Source organism: Xenopus laevis, chromosome 1L, assembly GCF_017654675.1.
Source record: "Xenopus laevis strain J_2021 chromosome 1L, Xenopus_laevis_v10.1, whole genome shotgun sequence".
NCBI lineage: Eukaryota > Metazoa > Chordata > Amphibia > Anura > Pipidae > Xenopus > Xenopus laevis.
Window position 1 is genome coordinate 110367780 of NC_054371.1, and position 13890 is coordinate 110381669.

Genomic DNA, 13890 nt, shown 5'->3' on the forward strand with positions numbered 1-13890 from the left:
ATGGCAGAACAGGCTTCGAACTCTTGCCAATAGTAAATATGGCCTCAAATAAATTCCGGAGTCCTCACATTAAGCCCAACCCTATGGATATGATGCAATATATGTCCGCCGGTCTCATGCAGCGCCACACCCACTTTGGTTATTTTTCCTGTTAAATAAATATAATAAGGCCTCATTTTATAGAACTGCTTAAAGATCTGGCATTTTCTTGTATTCTTATGTACAAAGAAACTATTCTCGTTCTAAAATCCTCTTATTGACAAAGACTATAAAAGGCGCTGACTGGACCACGTGACCCTCTCTCTGCCTCCTACCGCCATCATGGAAGCCAGCCGCGTGCAGCCGATCAAGCTTGCCCGGGTAATGATGGGGGGGGGGTAAAATGGCTATAGGGCGCTTAGGGGCGGTGTGTGTGAGGGAGAGCGGCAGCCGCAAAGCTGCGTTTTGAGTCGTGCGCCTTGGTAAATAGAGCTGTATGAGGACTTCGTTACGGCCTATGCCTGAGTTTTAGTTCGTATTGATTTTGGTGGTGTGTTGATGTAACCCTAGCGTTATACTTAATAATTAGATTGCTGGTTGTTTATTCCAAGGAGAAGCCCGCGTCTGCTTAACTTTTGCATTTCGAGGAACGTTTAGACGTTGAGTTTAAAGCATGGCAGTCCATCCCAGCTAGCCAGCCCTTAATGCAGTTACTTAGGTGCAAAGAAAACGTGTAGTGTGCCAGTCAGTTTCTTGTTAATGGTGTCATCTCGATATTGGGTTAAGCTCTGCACCACTGTTACATCTGGCTATGTACAAACTGGCACTGTGGCTATGGGATATGTTGTTGTATAGGCCTTATTTAGTGAATTTTCATTTGCTTTCTTTTAATAACTACGGTTTATGGTCAGTTTAAGATTTATGGTGAATTTCTATTTGCTGCCCTAGATAGTATTGTAAATGTCTGGAAGACTTCTACACCGATATATTTGTTTTCTAATCCAAGGGTAAGGTCACACCTGGAAATTCCGGGAGAAGGCGCCTGTAGTTTCCACGTGAGGCGACTTTGGAACGTGAGCCGTTCGGGGAGATTTGTCACCCCAAAGAAGAGGCGATTAGTCCCGGGCGCCTAAATAAATCTCCCCGAATCTCCAGGTTTGGCCTTACCCTAAAGGGGGCTCCAACCAAATGTTGGACCTTCAACTAAGTTTGAAGTGGTAACCAATGGTCTAGTGTTTCAGCTCCTTGTGTACAAATATGTACAGATGCTCTGATAGCACACATTAGGCTGAGGTCTTTCTCTTCTGGTTGAATCGGTTATTTTTGGTGCTTATGCCAGTCTGAGGATTCCATGCTTTGGTTAAGATGGATTTAGGGGGTGTCTAGGCAACTGAGAATTATTTACCACTGTATGTGATTACACCTGACTTGGCTCTTTTATGTAGCCAAACTGGTCCTGGACCAACTCGTGTGGAGATGCACAAAATCTGGCTAGGTTGCGGGGCTAGTTGATGTGTATTGTGTTTAACTTGCTAGTGCTGGTAGTAGATCAGAAGTTATCTTTATAAAGGGCTCTCTTTAGGAGCCTACAACTGGCAGGAATAATACTACTGTTCTTTTGTCATGTAGCACCCAAGTTCTGGTCTATTACCCTTTACGCATAGAAATGGAGGCTCTTTATTTGGGCAACCCCTAGAGTGGCCAATCCACCTTCAGTTTGGTAACCACTGGGCCACTGGATAGGTGGCCAACCTAGCTTTAATTTTTATTCTTCAAAATAATGCCTCTTTGTTTATAGCATTTTCAGCATTCTGATGTTGTGCTGTGAAAAATGAGAAGGGGTTTTTAATTTTAATGAATTAAAAACTTTAGTGTAAGGAATGTCTCTCTGATTGGGATGCCACAGCCATTTCTGAGATTCGGGTAAATGTAGAACACAATTTATTTCTGGATAACTGGTTTCCAGATAACTGATCCTATACCTGTACATTTATGTCCACAGGATTCATGTTTACCATCATTTGAGTTTGACATGGCTCTAGTCATGCAAAATCCCCCCCATTCTAGTTCCCCCTTTACATGACTTTTACTACTCACAACTCCTTCCTTGCTATTTTGTATTATGCCACCTTCTGAAAAAAAAAAATTTTCCGTTACAGGTAACAAAAGTCTTGGGGCGCACAGGTTCTCAGGGTCAGTGTACCCAGGTAAGAGATTTTGATGTTACTGTAATGCTGTATGTATGTCTTGCTATCTTAATGTATGGGGTTGTTAGAAGCAACAGCAGTGTGGTGGCTGTGGGTTTCACTGTGATGGGGGCAGATGGGATGGTTGCTGGGCCAGCTGCTATTGCTTGGGGTTACTACATAGGGCCAGCTGTGATCATGGGTGTATTGCAGATGTTGAGCGCTGTTTGGACTTCTTAGTAATGTCTGGTTTTATGGAATCCTGAGAAATCCAATTTTTTTTTGTCCTTTCTTTGTGGATGAATTCTTCTGTATATTAACAGGTCCGTGTTGAGTTCATGGATGACAGCAACCGTTCCATCATTCGTAATGTTAAGGGACCAGTTAGAGAGGGGGATGTCCTGACTCTGCTGGAATCTGAGCGAGAAGCTAGAAGATTACGTTAATTATCAGGTAAAAAAAAAAATCACCCTTTATATTTTCAGTGGTAAGCCCTTTACAAGGCCATTGTGTCAATGATTTTCTCTTGCCAAATCTAGTTTAGAGTTTTTGAATCATTCTAGTTTTGTATTCTAATATGCTGCAGGTTCAAAAATGATGGTTAAATATGGAATTTCTTTAAAGCTACAGCACGTGGATCATTTTGTCCACTGGTCTCTGCCGAATGCAAACAGTGGACAAAAAAACTCCTCTCTACCTGTCATCTTTTTTTTTAATACTAGTTAATGAAAAGTGATGTACTGGCCCCTTGTTTAGTGATGCAGGCTCCATGCGTTAAAAAAGCTTTCTTGAGGGCTGTCTGTCACTGCTTAGTGTGCTATGAACGAGGCACTTTCCATTAAATAAAATGACAACTCGAAGTGTCTTTCTTCCATTCCATGTGGCATAGCACTTTATGTACAGATAAAATGCCTTGTGCTGTTTTCTATATCATACTTTGAGCTGTTTCCTGCAGTGCACATTTAAAAGTTGTATCACAGTATTATGTATGCTTAGCCATTTTCTAACTGATCAGTAGAGCCCAAACAAAATAATGCTAGGACTTTTTTATAGTAATTTTCATTTGCATTATTTGATTATTTTAATATGTTTAAAGGCTTTTTTCCCCACTTTCTCCACAGGTCCTTGACTTTCTTTACATGAAAGAAACTGCAATATGTATTGCTGCCAAATAGTGGGCCATCTGTGAATCCAGACAAGACCTTGGATTCCTGTTTGTAAAATAAATTTGTAAAGAACATCTACATTTTGAGTCTGTAATGTGTTTTTATATTCGCAAAAACTATAATTTCAACATGGCACGAGCTGTGGAAGGGGGTTGAATGGCTGACAGCCTAATAAGGTGCAGAAATGTGCAAGTCGGTGACACTCGTGGAGAAAAATATATGTGTGTTCTTAGTTGGAATGCTTATTGTTTTCAGTAATCTGAATCGCCATACCTGCTTAGAAAAAAAAAAAAAACAATATAAAAAAAACCCAATAGGTTTGGTTTGAAACCAATGCTTGGGACCTGGGATTTTCCAGATAAGGGGTCATTCCATTATTTCGATCTCCTTAGTCTACAAAAATCATTAAAATATTACTTAAAGGGGTTGTTCACCTTACAAATACTTTACAGTTCTGTTGTTTTCAGATTGTTCCCCAGAAATAGACTTTTTTCCAATAACTTTCCATTATTTATTTTTTTTAGTGTTTTTCCAATATCTAAGTTTAAAGCTGAATGTCCCAGTCTCTGGTGTTTCAGTCTGGCAGCTCAGTAATTCAGGTGCAGACTCTGAACTGTTACAATGTTGCAACATTTAGTTGATACATTTCTCAGCAGCATCTCTGGAGTATTAGCAACTATTGTATCAATTCTAACAGCTGCCTGTAATGAAACCGAGATTCTGATCAGCAGGCACAAACATTTAAAAATGTATCAACTAAATGTATCAATTTAGAACCGTTTACAAGAATATTGTATCTATTTGAACAGCTGCCTTTAATGAAACTCCAGGATTCTGCTCAGCAAGGACAAATAAGAGATCTATTAATTCAGAACAGTGGTCTGTGACCACCTTCCCCCCCCGAGCTGCTTTAGAAGGCGAAGAATGAAACTTTACACGTCAATATTAGAAAAATGGTCACAGAAAATAGAAAGTAATTGGAAAGTATTTCTGGTGTACAATCTTAAATCAACTAAACTGAAAAGTGTTTGAAGGTGAACAGCCCCTTTAAAAGTAACACAGAATTCATATACACTTACACTGATCCACTGAGCACTCTTTTTTTTAATTTACATCGGTTTTAATGGTCTCAAGATATCAGCAGTTTTATACTTCCAGGCAGATTTTGTACTCAACCGTAGTGATGAGCAAATTTTTTCACCAAGAACTTGCACAATTGCAAATTCACAATGCATTAGTTTTTTTTTTTGCACAACTTTTTCAGAGCACAATACATTGGTCTATGGGTGTTTTGTGGCAAAACATTCACATTGGTCGCTACACACACTAGTGAAAATCTTTCCAAACCTCTAAAAATAAAAAAAAAAATACAAGGGTAGGACTACACGGACGATTTCCACACGATCAGGCGCGCTGCTCTGGAAATCGTCCGTGTAGTCCTACCCTTAGACAACACGTTTTTGGGTTTAAATGCCCCTTTAAGAATACCTTCCTTGGATGCATACCTGCAACATTTAACTGCACTGTTGCCATCTGTCTCACTTTCAAGGTTGTTTTGATGGGAATTTTTTAACCAAGGTAAGCAGATGGGTATTCTCCATTTGTAGTCATACATTAAGCCAATAACTGATTTGCAGAGCTTGAGTAAATTATACTATAAAGCAGTGGGGTAAGGCCACTTTTAGAAAGTAAAGGTTTGGAGGATGTATATCTGCATATATTCAGATGGGAAAGCTTGCTGAATGACTTCATTCAGAGATATTCTTCAGACAAGGTTTAGGCACCCTACTAAAGTAACTTTAAAACTATAGTGTGAGCAGCGCTACTGCGTCAGATAAAGGAAAAATGAAGGAGCAAACGAGGCATGCTATTAATAAACAATGCAAGGAATTTTTAACTGGTTAATACACTTTACCTTCTATAAGATCTATATTGAGGGTTAATACACTTTACCTTATATAACATATAAATTGAGGGTGCAATTGTGATTTACATTTGCACTAGTGGGCATGATGCCCATGATGACATAGCTTCCCTTAAATGCCCACAATGAAAGTCTGCTTGTACAGAATACACGTCACCCTTGGGTTTCAGACTAGACTGGGCAGTAACCCAAAGCAACCAATCAGTGCTTATGTTTTTTATATCAGCCAACTGCAGGTAGAACATGAAAACAGATCATGGGTTGCCATGTATCCAGTGTTTATAAACAAGCCCCACAAAATTCATTGGGGGATTGTGTGTTTTTACTGATGCTGTTTATCAAGGAATATTTCTGGCTTTTAGGGAAAACTGATGCATACTAAAAAGGCTTCATGGGACAATTAGAGAGGGTAATGGGGGTAGGCCTATAAATATAGTGACATGGAATGTTGTATGGAAAAAATAAAAGGCTGAAGTTAATTTCATTACAAAGGGAGAATGTAATACTATGACATCACTAGAGGTTACCTGAACCAAAAACTGCAACTAATACATTGTTAAAGTTAGACTGTGCTACTTTGTTGCCTGTTTCTTCCTCTGGAACACTGACCGCAAAAACGCCACAATATCCCATCAATGAATGGGGAAAAGAAATCGTTGCTTCTTCCCCCAACTACATTCTACGAGTTGCTAGTTGTTTGTGACGTAAATCACGTGACGTTTAGCACGCTGGTGAGACTGCTGCGGGAACGGACAGAAGATCACGATCCGGCTTTGGTGCAACTTTATCTTCCACCACCCCAGTCCCATTAACTTAAACTAAACATCAAGGTTGCATTGTAAATTGCAGATAAAAGAATGACGTGGCCGTGGTTATACGAAGTTATTTTACACATAAATACTTAGGTAAAAGTAAAAATGACGTGTGTTTACGTGAGGGAATCTTCACAGCGGAGCGCGAGACAACCCCCACGCACGCACGCACGCACGCAGCCTGTTGCTGAGCCTTCCCTGTTTAAGATTGATTGGTCTGCATTCGCTGCTCACACGTGTTTTATATGACTTTCCCATGAGGCGCTGCGATTTGAGAACCGGGACAAGTATAATCAGGAAAGTAACGTCTCAGGGTGGTGTTGTAATTCTGTTTTACAAATCGCGTTACAGACATCCCTTCGATAGCTCAGCTGGTAGAGCGGAGGACTGTAGAAGAAATCAGTAATCCTTAGGTCGCTGGTTCGATTCCGGCTCGAAGGAGATGAGTTTTGTTTTTCCTATTTCCCTAGGTGTAAGACTTTAAAATCCTAAATGAAGAGGAAGATTTTATTTATAAAGTTGTATGATGTAATACAGTTATTGTAAATAAAATGGTTTATTCGGTGCAACAATGCAGTAACAGCATTTTATTTTCTCTATGGATCAAGATCAGACTTTTCAGTAATGAAATGCTGCCAGATTTGGACTCTTCCTCTGTCTGCCAATTACAAATCACTAGCTGCCCATCAATGAACCATTCGTTTTATGAAAATATCAGAAACGTAAAGCATCACCGCTCAGAATAACATTTTATATCTGAATTTTTTGCAATATTGATTATAATTCATATAATAGTTCGACTTGTGGCCCTCACACTTGTCTTTGTATCTACATTTGGCCTGTGGTGGATTTTTCCATGCCTCCAAACATGGGTATGTAAATGTGGATATAATTGCCTATGTTGCCATGCAACGGAATGCACACAAAGCTAGCATACAGCAAACATATATACAAATACGCATATGTACAATATATGAGCATGCAGATAGGGTATTCACTCTCCATTCAGCCTACAATGACTCCTGCTGCATTTAAATATGTTCTTATGGTCAGTAGAAATAGGGTTGACACCCATGGGTGTTTCTGCCATGAGGCAAATTGAGAACCTTGCTTCAGGTGGCAGTTCCCTAGAAGTTTCAAGGGGCAGCAAAAAGCTGCTCCTCGTAACTTTAAGAGAAGGATTTCTGGTTACTAAACAGGAAATTCGGCTTTTCTAGCTCTCACTGTGCTAGTGTTGCGCCCCCCGGACATGTGTGGGGGGAAAGGGGGGGGGGGCTGCTTCACGAAAGCCGCTCAGGCAGCTTTAATGTAATGTTTCAGGGTTGTAAAACTAGACCCAATTCCATCCAATTGCTTGATATAAACCTACCTAAACCTGTGTCTTTTAAATTCCATTAAGATAGGGTTACCAGATCACTTGAAAAGTCAGGGCCACTTCTAGAAAATCCAGTTATGAACTGCATTCAGTGTGACTTAATTTTAAATGCAATCCAAGCAGCCCTGCAACATGCATTTATTAGGGGAGAATTGTCAACTGATTCGGTAACCTAAAATGAAGATCAAATCCAGGTATTCATAAAAATGTCCAAAATGAATGATAACATGACAAGTGACCAATCAGCTCTTAACAAACCAAGGTGTCTTGTGGCCTATAGGTGTTTTAAACTATGGTTGCCAGCATTATTTTGCAGCTAGCTGCGAAAGGCTATAAGCTTGAGTACCCAACGCATCTGTCTATCACTCTTTTGCTAGACATCGGGTTCTTATAGAAATTAGAACATAGAATGAGAAAAGTCCCTGCTGGAATTATTGGCGCTGAGAGTAGATTGAAGAACTCCAGTTTTACCCTTCTGGTCATGCTCTCCTATTGCTGCTCTCCTGATTCTGCAACCACAGTACCCACTTAGGGGCCAATTTAGGATTTCCAAGTTTTATTAAAGGGGTTCTTCACCTTTGAGTTTACTTTTAGTATTATGTAGAGAGTGAATTTATTAGACACTTTTTTCATTTTTTATTATTTGTGGTTTTTGAGTTATTTAGCTTTTTATTTAGCAGCTCCCCAGTTTGCAATTTTAGCACTCTAGTTCATAGGGACCAAATTACCCTAGCAACCATGTATTGATTTGAATAAGAGACTGGACTATGAATAGGAGAGGGTCTGTATAGAAAGTATCAAAAATAATTTTTTTCATGAAGGAAAGAATTTCCTTCACGAAACCTTCGCTCTGCTTCTGATCTTCGCCTCACTTCTTCTCTCATCACTTCTGCCCATTCTCGTCTACAAGACTTCTCTCGGGTTCTGCTTTTCTCTGGAACTCTCTGCCACATGCTGTCAGACTTTCTCCTTCTTTCCAAACTTTCAAGCGCTCCTTAAAGACCCATCTGTTTAAAGAGGCTTATTCAATGTACCTTAATTAATCATTGCTGTATCAAAAATGACAAAGTGTTTATATAATCCTAATGTCTCTATTGTACGCTAACCTTTTAGTTTGTAAACTCTAATCTCTAGGTCCTTCTAACCCTATTGTATTCTGTAATCCTTGTTTGTTATCCACCATTTATTCCCTGTTTGCTATAACTGCAGTAAAGCACTGCGTATCTTGACAGCGCTATATAAATAAATGATGATGATGAAAAAGTAGCAATAACAATATATTTGTAGCCTTACAAACATTTGCTTTTACAAACATTTGAAAGCTAAAAAAGGAAGCACTTGTGCCCCCTTGCCTATGCTGGATGAAAAATCCAGTGCACAGTGGAGAGAGAAACATCACAGCTCAGCCCCACCTTTATGCAGGCAGTAAGGACAGGGTCCCAATGTGGTCTGTGCCTTCTACAGCTCCATACCATGAGGATTTGAATGATGCACAAGGTATGCTGTGGGGACCAGAGGGTTGTACATGTGCCCCCACTGCCTCTCTTGAATCTAATGCAGACCAGAAAGTGATTGATTCAAAACACACTCAGCAGGTCTCTGAACAGCTTGCAATAGCTTGAAGCTATTTGCACAAATTTCTACTCAGTGGGCAAAGTGCAAAAGAATGGGGGATTGTGTTCTTTTTTTGCACTTTGCACACAATGTAGGGCATTGTAAATGACCCCTCTGGTTTTTATTGCACTGGTAACTTTCTATTTTTGTGAAAAATATATTACTATATCTAGTAAAATAACTATTATCATTATTCAAAATAATTTCCTCACCTCTAGTTATGTGCAGTCATGTACTTATGCAGTGACAGTGGCAAAATGACATCAGAACTCACCGTTTATAAGAATATAATTACAAGATATTCATGGCTTTTACGAGGCCCAAGGCAGAGTGTTTTCATACAGGTCATGGAACTCCGAGGTGACTTCTAATTAGGGATGAACCGAATCCAGGATTCGGTTCGGGATTCAGCCTTTTTCAGCAGGATTCGGATTCTTCTGCCGAACTGAATCCGAATTTGTATATGCAAATTAGGGTGGGGATGGAAATTGTCACAAATTTGTCACAAAACAAGGAAGTAAAAAATTTTTCCCCTTCCCATCCCTAATTTGCATATTCAAATTAGGCTTCGGATTCGGTTAGGTATTTGGCCGAATCTTTCACAAAGGATTCGGCCGAATCCAAAATAGTGGATTTGGTGCATCCCTACTTCTAATATGCAGCGTTGTTTGGTTCTTGTCTTGAGGAAATAATTCTCAAAGGTAAAACATTGTTTTTAACCCTTTTTTTAAGATCAACAATAATATTTTTAAAGTGTTTGAATAAATTGAGCATTTTATAGAAAGCCCATTAGGGGTCGCTAGAACTGCTTGTATAAAAGAACAGCTGTGTGAAATTGATGGTTAGCCTATAACTAATGGACTGACTCCTGAGACCGTTAGGCATTGTCCAGCAGCCTGCTACAATAAACTTTTGTCCGGAAGTGCCGTTCATTTGTGGAGTTTGTTACATTGTTACAGTGGGGACACTGAGGACTGAGCACCTAGTCAGGGGAATAGCGGTGAGCTGAGCTGTCTCCTTTATTTTTTTCACTGACTTCTAATATCCTCTTATTTTGCAACAGGGGGTACTTTATTTATTATAATACACATGTTTCAGTCAGTGATGTGCAGTTTAGAAAAATATAATTTACAGGATATTCAAGGCTCTTGTGTATTATAATACATGGAAGCCCTTGGTGACATAATATTGAGATATATATATATATATTACAACAGGTGGTACATTGTTCCCTATATAAATAGCACGGTCTGCCACTAGCAGTTTGGCCAGATTTTCAGGCATGAACACACAGAGAAATGTATGGTTATGTTATGGTTATATACCAATAATGGTCAGGGTTTGATTTGTCTTCCAGGCGCTCGGAGACAGACATCCTCCACCGTCTGCACTCCTAGGATCGCACATACAGGGGAGAGGTTTCTGCAAACATAGACCCTAGTTAGTACCCACGTGTGACTGAACTTTAGGTGTGGCTGGTTAGAATGCTATCCCTTATTTTTTGTTGTGGTAGGCCCTGGCCTTGCCATAAATCAGGGACTGATTATGGTTATGAACCAGTGGAGTATTTTACCCTATAGAAGACCCCCTCTTCAAGTTTCACATAAACAAATAGCGCTCAAATTTTTCAACAAGAATGATTACAACAAATAAAAACAAAAGCTTTTATTTTTTTTCCAAAATGTTATCAATATGTATAAATAAAGTGGGGTAGGATTGCACAATACATGAAATTCAAAATAGTGGTATTAGTATGCAGAAACCATACATATTGTCATGCAGTTACTTACAATATCAATTTCTCAGTGCAGTGGCAAAAGTCTTGTGTATTTAAATTAGAAGGAAAGGAATAATCATTGGGTGGGTGCCAAATGTTAGGCACCCTCCAGTGTTATAATCACTTACCTGAGACCCCAGCCCATTGTACTTCTGTAAGAGCACCACAATACTTCTTCTCCTGCATCTTCCTTTTTCTTTTCATCCCTGTGCCAATGTAGAGTGATAAGATGGCTTTTTCACTCTGCCGTGCAGGCACACCCACATAGGGGCCACAAAAAAGAAGGAAGTGTAGAAGAAGAAAAAGATGATGATGTGTCCTTTCTAGCATTGTACCACAGGCTGGTGCAGTTTTTAGCAAATCATTGCACCAGTACAATTGGTCTCTGGTAAGAGATTATAATCACTGAGGGGTGCCTAACATTTCGTTCTCATTTACTTTACTCCTTTAAAGGAGAAAGGAAGGTTAGATCACTGTGATGCTATATGTTAGGCATGATTACAATCACTTACTTGATACCCCGGATCCAGTGCAGGGCCTTGGCCCGATTGCACCCAAGGCAGGACCCACCACTTTTCAACCCCAACTCCACTTGTTACCCCTCCCACTTCCCGTTTCCCCACATTACAGTGTGCCCCCCACACGTGCCTCTTCTTCCTAGCCCTAGTTTCAGCCCTTTCCAGCAATTGGTTCTGTTAGTAGAAAACTGCATCGCCCTGTGGTACTTCTGAGTGAGCACCACGTATCAATCTTCTTCTTCTGAATCTTTGCAGAAGGTGCGTTTGCGTAGTTGAGTGAAAACCCAAACAAAGCCATGTTTTCACTCTACTGCCCATGTGCTGGCCTAGGGCCATTGAAGAGCGAAGAAGCTAAAGAGCACTCCATGTTGGTTGCTCAGAAGTACTGCTTTTCTGCTAACAGGAGCACTGGCCTGGTGCATCGGGTAAGTAATTTTAATCTCTGGTGGGAGATTGCATTGCGTTTGTGAGTGGTTGCCTTCCACCCCTTATTTAGAATACACTGACAAGAATGGCATTAGATTGTCAGTTCATACACAAGTCAGATTTTCGAAGTGAAAATGCATACTTTCATATTTTTTGTGGTGTATTGCCAGCGGATATTAACACAATGGGGCTTGAGTGAATTTTCGAAGTTAAAAAAGTTCGAATTTCGAAGTAAATTTTTCATTCATTCAAAATCAATTGAATATTCGACCATTCGATAATCAAAGTACTGTCTCTTTAAAAAAACTTTGACTTCATACTTCGCCAAATCAAAGCTGCCGAAGTGCAATGTTAGCCTATGGGGACCTTCCACAGCACTAAGTCTTTACACATCGAATAGAAATTGTTCGATCGATCGCTAAAAATCGTTCGATTCGAACTATTCAATCGATCGATCGAACGATTTCTATTTGATCGTTCGATCGATCGAATACGCTAAAAATCCTTCGACTTCGATATTCGATTTTAATTTGAGGGTTGAAGTTTTTTTAACTTCGAAATTCGACCCTTAGTAAATCTGCCCCTAAGTGTGACAGTAGCTTAAAGGGATTGTAGTCGCAGCTGATGCTTGCTTTCTTCTGGAGTACCAGGGACTAGACTTGAGGGTGATTTTGCCCGTTATTTGAATCTACACACACCCTGTACCGTGTGCTCCAGATGTAAGCACAAAAGATGAGCATTCGTGCATCCTATTTGTGGGTGGGGGGGGCGACAGGGGGTACTCCGAGCACCCTCAGCCCAGAGGTCCCTGTCTACATATACTGTCAGGATGATTACTGTTGATTTTCTAGCCACCAATTGCACTGAAACAAGGATGCAGTGTGAATACTCACAAGGCAATGTTATAGATACAAGTTCTACTACCCCTTTAATTACTGATGTATTGCTCCTCTCACCCACTAGTATGGATGCAAGCATAAATGCATTTATAAAACCATATTTAATTTTGAATTAGAAATACATGGAAGATAATCACTTTTTTTTTTATAAATAAGGTACATGTACCCTTACCACTGTTTGTACATTTACAATTACAATATACTTTCATCTTTTACGGCAAGAAGTCAGTGCTTTGATCTCTCCTTAACAGCTTAGCTGCACACTGCTGTATCAAAGATCTTAACCTAAAAAATAACTTAATGACCGCAGAAGTCATGTTTAAAAAAAGTACATTGTATACTTGTGTATTTGTACTTTTGTTTGCTATATCACATAATGTGCTTTTTCTGTAAAAACAGCATGTGCAGTTAATAATGGCCAAGATAAGTTTAAATGTCTATGTTCATTCAATTTATTCAGGTTTCACATGGCTGCTTGAGGCTTTTCCCATTGCTAATACATCCGAACTCTGTAAAGAGAAATTAAAAATTCAATATCTTTGGTTTGCTATATTTCACAAAACTCTTTTATGTATTAATACAGTATATTCTAACTGTGCTTAAAGGAGAAGGAAAGCTACGGAGGCATTTTATTGCCAATAGATTAGCTGCAATAGTGCAAGCTAAAATGCTACATTTATTCTGTAGAATATTTTACCATACCTGAGTAAAAACTCTCTGTTTGTTTAGGATAGGAGCTGCAATATTAACATGGTTTGACATCACTTCCTGCCTGAGTCTCTCCCTGCTCTGGGCTCAGATTACAGTAGAAAAGGGAGGGGGTGGGGAAGAGGAGCAAACTGAGCATGCTTTTGCCCAGGGCAATGAGGTTTAAGCTGAAGGCAGGAAGTCTGATACAGAAGCCCATGAGTACACAATAGAAGGAAAGAAATGCAGTGTTTCTTTTGACAGGGGACTCAGAGCAGCACTACTTTGGGGGTTTACTGGTATATTTAGATGGACCTTTCTGATAAGGTTTACTTAGTTTTAACCTTTCCTTCTCCTTTAAATTCCTACCCAGCGGTGGCAGTTTTTGTGGGAAAAGTGGAGTAATCAAAACATGAAAACACAGATTTCACTTCAATGGAAGATTGGAAACTATTCGAATAGAACAATATACTTCTGTAAGGTTACACCTTCTTTAGACTTTGCAGTTAAGTTAGCAAAAGCTTTAA

General features: G+C 39.6%; 2 protein-coding genes and 1 non-coding gene across 5 annotated transcripts in view; 2 read left to right on the forward strand and 1 right to left on the reverse strand.

The window, feature by feature from the left end:
• Positions 1 to 92: 92 nt before the first annotated feature.
• On the forward strand, positions 93 to 3409 carry rps28p9.L. Its single transcript, XM_018254978.2, has 4 exons — positions 93 to 360; positions 2139 to 2186; positions 2489 to 2618; positions 3287 to 3409. Exons 1-3 carry the CDS (start codon positions 322 to 324, stop codon positions 2609 to 2611), a joined length of 210 nt encoding a protein of 69 aa, XP_018110467.1. The 5' UTR covers positions 93 to 321; the 3' UTR covers positions 2612 to 2618; positions 3287 to 3409.
• A 3014-nt stretch (positions 3410 to 6423) lies between these two features.
• On the forward strand, positions 6424 to 6508 carry trnay-gua. Its single transcript is given in 2 exon segments — positions 6424 to 6460; positions 6473 to 6508. It is a non-coding gene; the product is annotated as a tRNA-Tyr (tRNA).
• Positions 6509 to 12328: 5820 nt separating this feature from the next.
• kank3.L (KN motif and ankyrin repeat domains 3 L homeolog) overlaps positions 12329 to 13890 on the reverse strand; it is a 54584-nt gene continuing 53022 nt past the window's right edge. For all 3 annotated transcript variants that reach the window (XM_018254989.2, XM_041562011.1, XM_041562012.1), the window contains exon 12: positions 12329 to 13185. In XM_018254989.2, coding sequence (XP_018110478.1) covers positions 13129 to 13185 — 57 coding nt within the window. In that variant the 3' untranslated portion in view covers positions 12329 to 13128. The remainder of the gene's footprint in view (positions 13186 to 13890) is intronic.

Excerpts from the sequence above, each read along its gene's own strand:
- rps28p9.L (XM_018254978.2), top strand. The coding sequence starts at position 322 with ATGGAAGCCAGCCGCGTGCAGCCGATCAAGCTTGCCCGG. Across the intron at positions 361-2,138 it reads AGCCGATCAAGCTTGCCCGG|GTAACAAAAGTCTTGGGGCG; the intron begins GTAATGATGGGG and ends TTTCCGTTACAG. Across the intron at positions 2,187-2,488 it reads CTCAGGGTCAGTGTACCCAG|GTCCGTGTTGAGTTCATGGA; the intron begins GTAAGAGATTTT and ends GTATATTAACAG.